This window comes from Peromyscus eremicus, chromosome 1 (assembly GCF_949786415.1).
Source record: "Peromyscus eremicus chromosome 1, PerEre_H2_v1, whole genome shotgun sequence".
NCBI classification, from domain to species: Eukaryota; Metazoa; Chordata; class Mammalia; order Rodentia; family Cricetidae; genus Peromyscus; species Peromyscus eremicus.
Window position 1 is genome coordinate 96,923,151 of NC_081416.1, and position 14,310 is coordinate 96,937,460.

Below are 14,310 nucleotides of genomic sequence, written 5' to 3' on the forward strand. Positions count from 1 at the left end.
TCAGAGTTGCATTAGGGACGGTATAGTTTAAAAAGGAAAAGATTAAATTTGGAGGAGTTTATTCATGTAATAAAAAATTGGAGTTTTTAACATTACTTGTAATCAACTTAATACTGAAGTCATGTTTTAATGTTGTATAAACAATAATACTCATCATTTCTATTATACAATACAATGAAATAATATTATTGATTAATAAATTGCAGGAGTAATTCATCAGTGTAGGTAAGTATGAATGTCCTGAAGTTAGTATGTGAGCTAGAATATAGGTTTATCACTTACCAGATTTTTAAACTTACAAAGTTACTATGACTCTATGAAGGTAGATGTATGGGTTAATACATGTGATGTTCTCAAAAGAACAATTGCCTTATTATCAATCACTGGTAGGTTTAGAAGTGTAAGATAATACATAATTAAATAACATTCCAAGTATCTTTTTTTCTTTATATTCTTGTTCTAACCACTATACGACATAGTTTAGAAATTTCATTGCTTAAAAATTACAAAGCTGCCTTGACCTAGCTATCCAACTCTTTTTTCTAAAATTAAAAAAGAATATCAATCTCAAAGTTCTCTGAAGGTCATATAATAGAAGTGAGCACATAATTTGTATTTAAAATTTCAAATAAAAAATTATTATCTTTCCAATTTGATATTGACACCCAGTCTGTAATATGTACTATAAACCTGATTTTTCGGATACTGTTAATTTTCATGATCATAAACAAACCATAATGTAAGGATATCTGTAATAATAAATATTTTAGGAGCAGCTTCAATTGTGTTTCTAAATATAAGAGAATAAAAATAATTTATGTATGATGAGACTGACACAACTTTTAAGGTTCTGTTTTAATAATAAGTTAAATAAGTGAAATCATCAATTCACAGCACAAGTCTGGGGATGAGAATCAGGCAACAAAGAAACATACTAGGCAAAGGAAAAATTTTGAACTGAAGGTTTGATGGATAATACCTGTTCTATCAACTTGGCTAAGGAGAGGTTGTTTGACTCATAGATAAATCGAAAGAAGTTTCAGTAGCTAAAATAATGTTACAATTAGCTTATTGCGAAAATCACCTAGTAAGGTCAAAACTAAAAGTACAGTGAAGTATCATGAATAACACCTTGCCTTGTTTATCTCCTAATATAATTTTTCTGATGACTAGTGCTGTCATTTCAAATGGCTCTCAGCTAGGGGTGAATAAAGGTGTACATGGTCATTCATCCACTACTATTGACAGATTAGCCAATGTATTGGTATTCCTATATCATAGATATGTGTACATAGTCATTTGGAATTTCTCTAAAGTATAGTAACTAAAATTTATTTTTTAAAAGAAAGGAAAAAAATCCTCATCTAGTCCCTCATAGACTACTTTTCTTTTCATTTTTTTTACCTCCTTTCACTATAACATACACATTCTTCAATTTTCAATCAGTATCAAATTCTTTCCAATGAAAGATAATAGAATTTGCAAACATTTAAATATGTATTTTGGTACTTAAATGTCTTCCTCATTTGCAACCATGCATCAATCATATCAGAAAATTCATATAGTAATATAAATAACAATGCTAATATATAAAAAGAAAGTATGAAAGTTGTTCTCTGTGTGGTTAATGAGAACAAAGACTTTAGGGCAGGCCATTACGATAAAAAGTTTCATGAAGATCTCATGACAGATATCAACTACTTCTGAATTTAAGTGATAAGTTTTCAAAGGCAGAGTAATTCTGTAATTAAAGATAATTCTTTTGCTGTACATTTAAAGGTACAGTAATTTCTCCAGTCAAAAGGTATTCCTTGTACATTTTAACTAATGAGAAGTTTCAAATTTAGAAATTATTTTTATTCTTTTATAGAAAACACCCATGAAGAAGAATCTAAGACACCTAGCACTTGTTATGTCTGTCTTCAATAAGTCTGATGTCCATCCCTCAACCTTCATTCTCATTGGCATTCCTGGGTTGGAAGAGGCACACATGTGGATCTCCATTCCCTTTTGTGTGGTCTACGTTTTGGCACTAGTGGGAAACTGTTCACTTCTGTTCATCATCAAGACAGACTCCAGCCTCCATGAGCCAATGTACCTCTTCCTCTGCATGTTGGCAGTGGCTGACCTTGTGGTGTGTACTACAGCTGTTCCCAAACTTCTCAGTCTCTTCTGGTTTCATGATGGAGAGATTCCCTTTGAAGCTTGCCTCACTCAGGTCTTCCTGATTCACTCTTGCTCAACCATGGAGTCTGGCTTTTTCTTGGCCATGGCATTTGACCGTTATGTAGCCATTTGTAACCCATTAAGACACTCAGCTATTTTGACACACACTCTAACCGGAAAGATAGGTCTAGCTGTTGTACTTCGGGGACTAGCCCTTCTCAGCCCTCACCCTTTCTTGCTAAGTTGGCTTCCTTATTGCAAGACCAACATAATTTCTCACACTTATTGTGAGTTCATGGCCCTCATCAAGATTGCCTGTGCTGAGACACACATTCGCAGAGCTTACAGTCTCATTGTTGCCTTCCTCACCGGGGGTGTTGACTTCATACTTATCATTTGTTCTTATGTTCTTATACTCAACACTGTCTTCCATCTTCCTTCCAAGGATGCCAGACTCAAGACTTTGGGCACCTGTGGGTCACATGTCTGTGTCATCTTAGTGTCATATACCCCTGCCTTCTTCTCCTTCCTCACCCACAGGTTTGGGCATAAAGTGACACCCAAAGTGCACATATTTGTGGCCAACATCTATCTTCTTGTACCACCCATGGTGAACCCAATTATTTATGGAGTAAGGACCAAGAACATAAGAAACAGATTTCTCAAAATGTTCAGGTTTTGAAAGCTTACAAACTGAATTGGTTTTGTTGATGAGTGAAATCTAAGAACATTCTTTTATCTAATTTAGGACATGAGTTAATTTTCTTTATTTTAAAGTGTTTTTATAAGATAACTAAGGGTTTTCAGTGGAAATTGACTCATGAAGATATAATTGTTTGCTAAAAACATACAATTGTAGTTTTCCTGTGAATTTCAGACCTGTTTCCCAAACAAGGAGTAATTACTTTATAATGATACCCTAATCATTATCCTATAAAAATTATTTGAATTTAATTACTATGATTGCAATACACAGTATTTAAATGTTCCATTTAACATAATGCCTGTATCCTCACTATAGAAAATATGATTCTGGTCCTGTGTGGAAATTGGGGATTATAGAAAAGCAGAAAACTTTGAGGACATCTTACTTTGAACACAGTTTTCATCTATTTTGACAACACTATATATCGCTTCATAGCCTGTTGTAATTATTTCTCATTTCTTCCAATATTATTCTGTCACTTCTTTTTTGAGAGCATCTTGTCATCCATTCTTAATGTAGACCCACAAAATGTTGCCTGTCAGTCATTTGTCATGGAAAGTTTCCTAACTTTTAAAAGATAATAAAATATAGTTTAACTGAAATTTAGACAATGTTGATAACATTTGGATTTTTTTTTTAGTAAAAAATATTCTGAAGTTGCATCCACTGTCATTTGGCTGCCTGAATTATTGATAATGATGTATTATATTTTGTGAAGTTTATTGATATCTAACTTTATAAAATAATTCATAATAATTTAGGAATATTAAAACTATTCACAACAACCAAATATTTGGTCATATTGACAATTAACATTCATGATGTTCAAGGTATATGTTTTAACACAGTAACAGCCTCTTTAGTTAGGAAACATAAATGTAGTGACAGCCATTATTTTGAAACAGATGTGTTTTCAAGACAAACACTTCATCAAAATATTCTTTATAAAAAAAAATAAAAGCAAAAAGACAGCATCTAATGTGGAGAAAAGAGAGGCCAAGTGCTGGAAAATCAAGAGTGAGCATGAGAGGAGGTTTCATAGATCAGTGTTTCACCACTTGGAACACATTAAAATTTTCCCTTTTGAAAATCACCGTACACCTCAGAACTGTATTATTGCTTGGAAACAATTTGTTGCTTCCCAAATTGTCATTAATCTGCAGATAATTGCCTTTGCTGTCTAACCACTGTTGAAACCTGTTTGCCTTTGGTATTCAGTTGTTTCTCCCGGGTGACTCACCAGCAATATGTTGAATGATGGAAGCTAGACACAAAAACCCCACATATAGCATGAGTATGCAAATGTTCCTCTAGAGAGGACACACCTACTTTAGAGTCATGTTCTGATGCCTATGTTTTAAATTTGAAACATTCTGCTTCTTGCAAGTCAAAACACATACTATATATAAATGGGGGTTATCTGTGGTGCAAGAACAAAGGGAAAGACCTAAAGATTATCTGCCCAATCAGCTCACATGCTATACACGAGGTAAACATAGTGGAAAGAGAAGCTTGTGATTCATTCACAGCTGACAAGAGGATGCTGATGTCGTGTGTAATGAGTCACTTCTTAAAGAAATTGAATGAGAATAAAGTAACTTGGTGGTAAACTGCCAGGATGGCGTATAAGTTGCCTGACATGCTGCCAGCAGAAACTGGAGATGAGGGACCCGAGATTGTGGACCATCAACCATCCTTGCATTCCGCTATGGATCTTCTGTTTAGCATGCCTCTAGAGGGCCAAGGCAGAAATGCCTATGTGTCCCGAGGTCATGCTTTATGGCGCGCACATGTCATGTTCTCCTCCATATAATTATTTCCTGTAATGCTAGTCTTCTTCTTCTATCTGATCTTCTCGTTCTGTGTTCCTAGACCAATGGTACTTTCTGTGAAATGGGATAGGAATGAAACAAATTTCAAGGGAAATTATACCGAGATGATCACCCAGGCTGGGTTCAAGGCAGTTATGCAGGTCATGGGAAAGAACCTGCAGCCTGGGAAAGCTTTTCAGGCTTGGATAAATTGTACCAAATGTGTGGTCAACTATAGCACATGGTATGATGTGTATCAGTACACTGGACTCAATTTGGCCATGATGAATAACTCAGTTTCTGAGGATATTCCAAGGGCATTGTGTAAAACTTGAGACCCTAAGGGGTATTGGCTGAAGACTGTGGACGGAGTAATATATAGGTGGGATGACAAACTAGAAGTGTGGGAACCTAGAATAGGAGGAAAATGGTGGCCTCCACCAAGAAAGGGAGAAAGCAACTTTAATCCAGATATTGTGATTCCTCCTGAAGGAGTGTGGAGACAATGTGGCAATGGTTGGAGTGATTGCTGCAAGTTTTATTGGTTCCTAGATCGAAAAGAGCTGCAAGAAAAGGTGAGTTTCCTTTCATGGAAGCTCTGAAAATTGGATCAGGTCTTCCCTGGAACTGTTGGGATAAGAAGGACAAAGCCACTGACCTGCAGGGGCTGATTTCTTGTCTGAGGTCATTGTGGCCCACCAGTCATGGGGCTTGGTGTTTGCAGAGGGCTGAGGACGAACTTAGGCAGCTGCAGAGGTTTTGAGGTCAGTGCAGGCTGTGTGAGAAGGAAATGATTGTCTGGTACATTAACCACTGTCCTTATTTTTGTCTTTTTTGCGAAATTGCATGTTGCTAGCTTCTTGGTCAAGTGCTCAGAAGATTGTATAGTCATTAATAACAAAAATAGATTATGCTTGCTTTGGTGTTAAGCCAGGGATAGTTTTTGTGTTTAATCAAAGATGATGAAGAATATATTGGTGATTTTCTAAGAATAACCTTTGGAATCATGGGAACACTCCGTATTGGGTGATTTCCCCCGCCCCCTTTTCTTTCTGTTTCCCCTTGCTTATGATAATAAAAGACTGAGGTTACCAAGGCAAAAGCAGAAGCTAAAGAAGCTGTAACAAAAACTGTTTAGCAACTGCAGAAGCCTGAAGTGACCTGTCAGCTTGCATGAGCATTGTCTCTGAGTCGTTACTACGCCTTCCAGATATCCCGTCCTTTGGACCCCCAAAACTGCTGAGGCTCGAACCTCGGCAGGAAACTTCCAACCCAAATGTTACCCTGGTGAATTTACCAAACGTTCAACCAATTCCACAAACGTTTGTCAACATATAGGCATGGAGTGAACATTTTTAACCTCATTCAAAAAGCAACTAAGATACTTAGACATAGAGCTATTTCATGACTAGAACAAAAGCATTAAAAGTTGATTTCAATGTTACCGTAAATCCAGAAGAGTCACTTTTTTGACAGGTGCTGAATAATTTTCCATTGAAAATTATTCCATTCATGTTCAAGATGCCATATTTACTAATAGAAATTTCCTCTGTTGGTGATACAATAAGTTTTCTTTATAATAAAAAATAGATAGGTAGTTTATTCTCCTTAAAGTCCACTCTTCAGAATCGGAGTATCATGGGATGGCCTAAAATGAGTGCAATGAAGTCAATCTCACTCCAACCTTAAACTGTAAAATGTGACAAAATTTCTATGTACTTCATCATATGTGTTTAACTAACTTTGATATTCCATTTAATAGAAATTAATCAAGTTTTCCAGCGTAAACTTGACAAATTCTATGCTAAAATTGGCTGCAAGAAAAACACTAGGGAAAGTTTCTTCTTCATGAACCTTAAGATTGGGATTTAATTTTGCACCAGTGGCTACAACAATTAACAGAGTCAGAGATCTTGATTAATAAAATATGAATGAGACAAAAATTTTCTTATTTAAATGTAAAAAGAGTTTCCTGACAATGTTTAGACTCCAATTACTGAAGAATACTTTGAGTTGTGATAATTTGCTTTATGAATGGGACATATTTTTAACTAAATAAATGTCATCATGAGTCTTTATGGGTGATGCTTCTGAATTATGTAAATATAATATAATTTTCACATAAACAATAAGGCAACAAGATAGATGTTCCTAAATCAATTTTGAATGCGAGTAGATGCCCTCTTGGTTAATCTTCTAAAAGCATTTATAACACGTAGATGTTGCCTTTGTTCCTTCTTTTGTTTTGTTTTGTTTATCATTTTAGTTTTTTTCTCTTGTTTTCTGAGAAAAGCTATTGATCTGTAGCTCAAAGTGGACTAGAAATAATTATGTACCCAAATTTAAACATGATATCACAGATCTGTCTTTATCAGCCTCCACATCACTAGACTTACAGACACATGTGATCAAGACTTGCTCCATAGTTAACGTCCGGTCTCTATTTCTGATCTCTTCCTACTTGATAGAACAAAGAGGCACCCTGCTTATATTTTATCCATAAACACACACACACACACACACACACACACACACACACACACACACACACACATATATATATATATATATATATATATATTTTTTTTTTTTTTCTGTCTCTTTAATGTGGAGGGCCCAAATGCCTTTTCTCTATTGACTTGACAAGAGGCCTTTTCATTTCTTTTGAAATTTTTTCATACAATATATTCTGAGTACAGGAGGACCAACGCACATACAAACTCACAGAGACTGTGGCAGCACAGACAGGGCCTGCATGGGTCTGAGGCAGATGGAGTTCCATGACTGACAGAGAAATAGGCACAAATCCGCATAGGGGAGAGGTGTTTGGTACTTCAATCAAAACAACCCCTAAAACGAGGCCTTTATAAGTGCCTGGTGAAAATGAAAAAAAAAATCCCTGAATAATATTAATCTTTCCTCATTAAATATTTCTCATTAGAACATTATCAGACAGTAATAAACTGTGACCTGTTGTAAGACCAGGGACACAAGGCTAAAACTATCTTGTTTCCATCAGGGGAACTGTTTAACCTCACAAAATTTTAAACATTTTTTTCTAATAGAGAACATGAAATTTGTTCTGTGATCTTTGGCCTGAAATCCTCAAAGATGGGTTGTCTACATACCCATAATGCTCATGTCAGTGACAGTGTTAAAATTGAGTTTATCTTATTGATAAATTACAACACACCACTGATTAATTTGATCCCAACATTACAAAATTACATGGTTTACCATGATATCAACATCATGACTCAGTTTTTAGTGTTTCCCCAATAAAAATAAACTTGCAGAATTTTTTATTACATTGAGATACATCATGCTGGTTCAGTGATTTCTCTGTCAGTAATGAAAGTAAGATTAAAAAGCCAGCAGGTAGATACTATTGATATTGTTGTTACTTCCTCTCCAATGACTAATATAATAAAACCATGTATATATTTCATTAGTCTCAAATTTGAAATTTCTCTGCAGAGTAAATAAGCCTGTCAAATAAGTATAATTTATTTTACTCCTATTGTCATTAAGCATAAAGAAAAAAGTACATGAGATTAGTGGATATCACATGATGCTAAAAACTGAATGTTCAGGTTTCCATCTTGGAGGGCTTGTTCATGAAAGACATGGACATGAGACACTCATCATTCAGAATAAGTGATTCTCATGATCCATTGACCAAGAACAATGTGAAAGGATATTGCAGCTCAGTCCTCTGAGTGTAAAGGCTTCACCTCAGGACACCACAAACCATTCCTTCCTTCTTTCTTCACCCAATTTGCTACCATGTTGATTTTGAGAGAACAAGTATATCTGGTTCCTACTGGTACAGTAACAATTAACCCAAATTTTAGTGATGTAAATTACTACAGGTTTAACACTTCTCTGCTCTGTTGTTTAGAAAGTCAGTATGTTTCTCATTAGATGCCCTCTTTTTTTCAGGGAGAACATTTTTTTTTTCTGATCTTTTATAGTCTGCTCACAGTCCTGGTTCAGTGTTTTCAAGATAAGCATCAGGAGTACGATTCATCTTCATATGTCATGACTGTAGCCATGATTTGTCACTGCATCTCCTTTCAATCGTATCTTTTTCTTGTCCACTTTTAATGGTCCATGTGATTATATTGGATCACCTAGATAACGAGATTTTTACTACCTTGAAGTTAGCTGATTGAAAACCATCATACCTTCTCTGACTTTATTCCTCTTTGCAATGAAACTTAGTGTGTTTCATTGTTTTACCACTCCCAAGTGAGCCTCCTACTTTCATACTTCCACCCCAGAATATTCCTTCTTAAAATCCTACTTGCAAAAACTGCTTAGTCTAGATGCTTCAAGGGAATCAAAAAGGCAAAGAAAAACCTCTTAGCAAATAATCACAACTTTTAAAATGTTAACAATATGATCAAAACATATGAAACACAAGATGTCTTCCAATATTTTACATATATGCAGTTAGAATCCTTAAATGATGTGTGTTTGTGGGAAAGACAGAAACTTATAATCATGAGTACTTTCAGAATAAAAAATTTACTGTTTGAAAATATTTATATTGAGCAGACAAAAAGGCTAAAGACAAAACATGCAATTCTTGAAAGAAAGGTAAAATTCATGAACAGAAGAATTCAAATTTTATTTTTCAATATTGCCAGGGATGTACAGAAAAATAAGTGGTAATAAATATATAAACAAACCATGAAAAACTCTTGAAGATGGTAAATAAATAGAATTTCAGACAGTAAGAATTTATTGAATACTGAACATGAATACATGAGTATATTGAACTTGAATACATGCATATATATATATACATATCTGGGGGGGAGGCAAGAGGTTGGCTTGAGCTCAGTCACTGAAAGATATGTAAAGGTCAACAGAGGAAACACACAACACAAAGTTGTTCTATGATCTCTGTGTGTCTGCCTTGACCCCCCCACCCCCAACACAAACAATAATTATAAATAAAATTCACAATTAGTCAAAATATGTGTATATATAATAAATATATCGATAAATGTACATCAAAAATAAGCATGTCATCTAAAGAATAAGGGAAAGATGTTTTTAAAGAACTGAATTTGTATTCATATAAAGGAATTTCATTAACAGCATTAGTTAGTAGGAAATAAAAATAAGAAAGCAATAGAATTGAATGCTCAAAATTCTACAAATTTCTATTCTTTGATTCAAATACAAATGCAATGAGGAAAATGTAAACATAAAGACAATGTAAAAACTAGCAAGCTCAAGGGAAACTGTGGTCAGCCAAAGTGCAGACTGAGCATACGTGGTGTATCCCATGTAAGCTTGTGAATTCCAGAAAAAGGAAGTATTTATGACATTTTTTTTTGCAAAAACAAATTGCTAAAAACATGTCTCAGGAAACAAAAATCTTCATTTAATGTTTTTTCTTAACTCTGGAATTTATATTTCATGATTACAACATGGGGTAAAAAGATGCACAAGAATTTTTTTAAAGATAAATGAAAATAAAAAAAGAACACATATTTTTGTTTTGTTTCACATAGAAAAGTTACTAATTGTTTTTTCGTTTTTTGATTTTTGTTTTTTTTTGGTGTTTTTTTTTTTTTCCTGGCTTTTCAAGACAGGGTTTCAATGTGTAGACAAGGCTGGCCTCGAACTCACAGAGATCAGCCTGCCCCTGTCTCTCGAGTGCTGGGATTAAAGGCATGAGCCACCACTGCCTGGCACAAGTTAATTTTAACACAAATTGAAAATGAGGTCTGAAACTTTTAATAATATCCAATAAAAGAAGTGATAAGTTTTACAGGAATCAATCAAGAAGGCAGGTTTAAGAAGGACAAAGTAGTTAAATAATTGAAGGTTTATGATAAAATGAAATTTTTGGAAAACATGAAGTTTTTTAAAACTGCTGACTCAAAAACAAAGATTAATAAAGTAGAAAGACATTGTTACTGATGGTATCCCCGTCACTAATAATTCCACTTAAGAAAGAAAAGCAGGATAAATTGCACTTACATAAAAACTGTAGAGATTGGCAACATAATCTCCAATTAAAATAAAACAAGTAGATGAATATTTAAATTGAATTAATTTTATAAACACACAGAAAAATTTAACCTATTATACAAGTATTTTACTTCCTTGGTTAAATTTATTCCAAGGTTTATTTTTTTTTTTAGGCTGATGGAAATGGGATAGTTCCCCTGATTTCTTTCTTGGTGTGCTTGTTGGTGGTATATAGTTGGCAACTGACTGTGTGTTAAGTGGTTGTTGGTGGTTATAGTTGGTTGACTGACTTTGTGTGATAAGTGGCTATTAGTGGTTTATAGTTAGTAACACATTGTGTGTTAAGTGGTTGTTGTTGATAAATAGTTGGTGATGGACTTTGTGTGTTAAGTGGTTGTTGTTGGTATATAGTTGGTAACTGACTTTTCTGTGTTACCTTTGTATCATAATTGCTGAGCATGCTTATCAGCTGTAGCAGATATCTGGTGGAGTGTTTAAGATCTTTTGTCCATAGAGTCATTTTAGCTGCAAATAATAATATCTTGACTACATTCTTTCCTATTTGTATGCTCTTATCCACTTGTCTTATTTTTCTAGCTAGGACTTTGATGGATTTTACAAACAGAAAACAAAGGAAGATGCAAATTTGAATGGAAAGGTAGGTTGAGATGGATCTGAGAAGAGGTGGGGGTTAACCAAGATAAAAATTATTTGTATAAAAGCCTCAAAGAATTAATAAAAGTATTACTTTAAAACATTTAGTCTATATAATTAAATCATTATTTATATTAATTAGATCATTAAAAATGATCTAACAAAAAAATCCATGATTGGTATAAGACTAAATACTTTTAGTTAGCAAAACCACTCCCTAGAATTTGCCCCCAAAATCCAGGAGAGCAACTGTGTTAGGGCATTGTTAAAAGCAATAATGTTGCATATGTCTTAGGAGCTGCTGTCTTTGAAAGGAGTAAGTGGAAGGCTGTTCACTGTTACTCAGGGCAGAAACCATCCCTTATGTTTTCACTTTACTTTTTTTTTTTTTTAGTTTCAAAATACATAAATTAATTTTTTTGACCACACAAATTTCATTTCTAGGCTTTGTCTTTAGTAAATCACTCAAAAGGCCTCTCTAATCTCGTGTAAAAATTGGTTAGTCTCAGCTCACAATACAGCTTCTCTTTTTCTTCTCAAAGAGAATGAGAAATATGTCATAGATTCATGAAAAGGTACCTTGGATATTGGAAAAGAGTGTTGCAAGATCAAAATATAAATTGAAAAGACAAGACTAGCCACAGTGCCAGGCAATTACAAACATATGTCACATAGGTATGAATGCTCCATGTAACTGGATTATGTTATGCTTAGGCTATGGAGATAATGCAGGGTAGTCAATGATACATTGCTGGTGACTTTACAGGAAATGTTCTTGGAAAGAGTTTGCTTTGGCTGTCACTCCACGAAGTCTCATATATTTGACAGACTATTCAAGTTTAAGCTACCAATTTAGCAATGATGGTTTTGAACCAAGGATTGTGGCTTTAGAGGAGCATACAGGAACACAATGTTTTCAGAGCCAAATAGTTTGAGTTGGCTCTCAGTTTATCTTCCAATGTTAGAATGGTGCAAGATACACAACACACACAATATCATTACAAATAAAAAAAAAAACAAATCAACAACAACAACAACAAAAAACCAACTGCCAGCATGCGTAAATGGAAGAAAATAGCAAAGGAAGACAAAGTTTTTCATGAAGCCATACAAACAATTTCTACATGACCTTCTTTCTCTCAGAGTAGCCTGTCCAGTCTAGTCTAATAGTCCTCCAACTTGGAGATATGATGAAGTTTCTTCATCATATTATTAACCCACAGGCTGAGACAAACCAACTAGTCTTGCAAATTGATAGCCCACAGCAAAGCATAGGAACTATCCACTAAGACAAAAGCATGAGTCTTCCTAGGTGGATCAATGAATATGAGAGACTCTTACCTTTTAGTAAATACATGGAGAACTCGTTCTCTTATCTGCTTTGTCCTCACACCATAAATGATGGGATTAAGTGAGGGAGGAATGACCAAATAGAGGTTTACAACAAGAATGTGAATGTAGTGTGGTATATTGTGTCCAAATCGATGAGTGAGGAAAGAGAAGACTGATGGGATATAAAAAACACAGAGAACAGCAACATGGGAACCACATGTGCTGAGGGCTTTTAACCGTGCATCCTGCGATGGGAGTCGGAACACAGCACGGAGAATGTATCCGTATGAGATGCCAATAAGGACCAGGTTCAAAAGAAAGAGAGAGACTACAAAAAGGCCATACACAGCATTGATATGTATGTTTCCACAGGACAATTTTGCAATGCCCATGTGTTCACAATAGGAATGTGCTATTATATGAGCTTGACAAAAGGGTAGGCGGTAAATGAGATAGATCATGGGGCATATAAACAAGGCTGGACGGATCACAACACATATACTGATGCCCATCAGCACCCGAGATGTCAAGACCGTTGTATAGTGTAGTGGAGCACAGATGGCTACATAACGGTCAAAAGCCATGGCCATGAGAACCTCAGCCTCCATGCCAGTGAAGGCATGGATCAAAAACATCTGAGCCACACATCCACCGAAGTTTATTTCATGGGCATCAAACCAGAATATGCCAAGCATACGGGGAACAGAGGTTGTAGAAAGGGCCAGATCGACTGAAGAAAGGATGGCCAGAAAGTAGAACATGGGCTCTCGGAGAGAACGCTCTGTCTTGATAACTATCAGAATTGTGGTATTTCCCATTAGGGCCACAAGATAAATACAGCAGAAAGGTAGAGAGATCCAGGCATGGATTTCCTCCAGACCTGGGATCCCAATGAGGAAAAATGTGGCTGGGTGGGAAATGCTTCTGTTGTGGGTTATCATCTTGCACTGATCAGAAGAGGTGAAGCTCTTCTTCCTGTTAGGAAAAAAATGAAGGAAACACACACACACACACACACACACACACACACACACACACACACACGAGGGGAGAGACAGATAGTGACAGAGACATACAGAGACACACAGAGAGAGAACACAAAATAATATGATAAGGAGGCAGGGGGATGGAAGGGTTAGTGCAGTTGTTCACAACACGTACAGAGCTAAACTCACTTTTATTATGAAATAGAGCCTGTTGCAGCAGATTGTGTGCTCACTCACATCTTCAGCCATTTGAATAATTCTGATCGTGTTCATACTGCAGTTTTTCATTTACCTCTGAGCATAGGCACTGTGGCAAACTCAATGCAGATTTGTAATAATTAGACCTCTCTTCTTCCCTTGAGAAACATTACAGAATGTGATTTGATTCCAGGAATCCTCTCTGTTGCAGGATTTAGTATAGGTAATGGGAATACATTACAGAGGCGGTAACAAATGCAGTAAGCAAAGTATAGTGAACATGAATCATGGATTCAGACTTATAGGCATGTTAAACCTCAGAATAGAAATTTTGACTTCTCAGTACGGACCATTCTAGAGACACATGTATGAAAACAGATCTTAGCCTGTACTTCTCATATGTCTCTCCACGTACTGTCTTACCTGCTCACCAAATGTCAGCAGCAGATTCACTGTGGTTTTCTGC

General features: G+C 35.4%; 2 protein-coding genes across 2 annotated transcripts; one reads left to right on the forward strand and one right to left on the reverse strand.

The window, feature by feature from the left end:
- The first annotated feature begins 1,879 nt into the window (after nt 1–1,879).
- On the forward strand, nt 1,880–2,848 carry LOC131901486 (olfactory receptor 52D1-like). The gene has a single exon (XM_059252616.1). It carries the CDS (start codon nt 1,880–1,882, stop codon nt 2,846–2,848), a length of 969 nt encoding a protein of 322 aa, XP_059108599.1.
- Nucleotides 2,849–12,665: 9,817 nt separating this feature from the next.
- On the reverse strand, nt 12,666–13,601 carry LOC131901489 (olfactory receptor 52J3). Its single transcript, XM_059252617.1, has one exon. It carries the CDS (start codon nt 13,599–13,601, stop codon nt 12,666–12,668), a length of 936 nt encoding a protein of 311 aa, XP_059108600.1.
- Nucleotides 13,602–14,310: the final 709 nt, after the last annotated feature.

Bases quoted from the DNA above. Each gene is read 5' to 3' on its own strand.
- LOC131901489 (XM_059252617.1), bottom strand. From the start codon at position 13,601: ATGATAACCCACAACAGAAGCATTTCCCACCCAGCCACATTTTTCCTC.
- LOC131901486 (XM_059252616.1), top strand. From the start codon at position 1,880: ATGAAGAAGAATCTAAGACACCTAGCACTTGTTATGTCTGTCTTCAAT.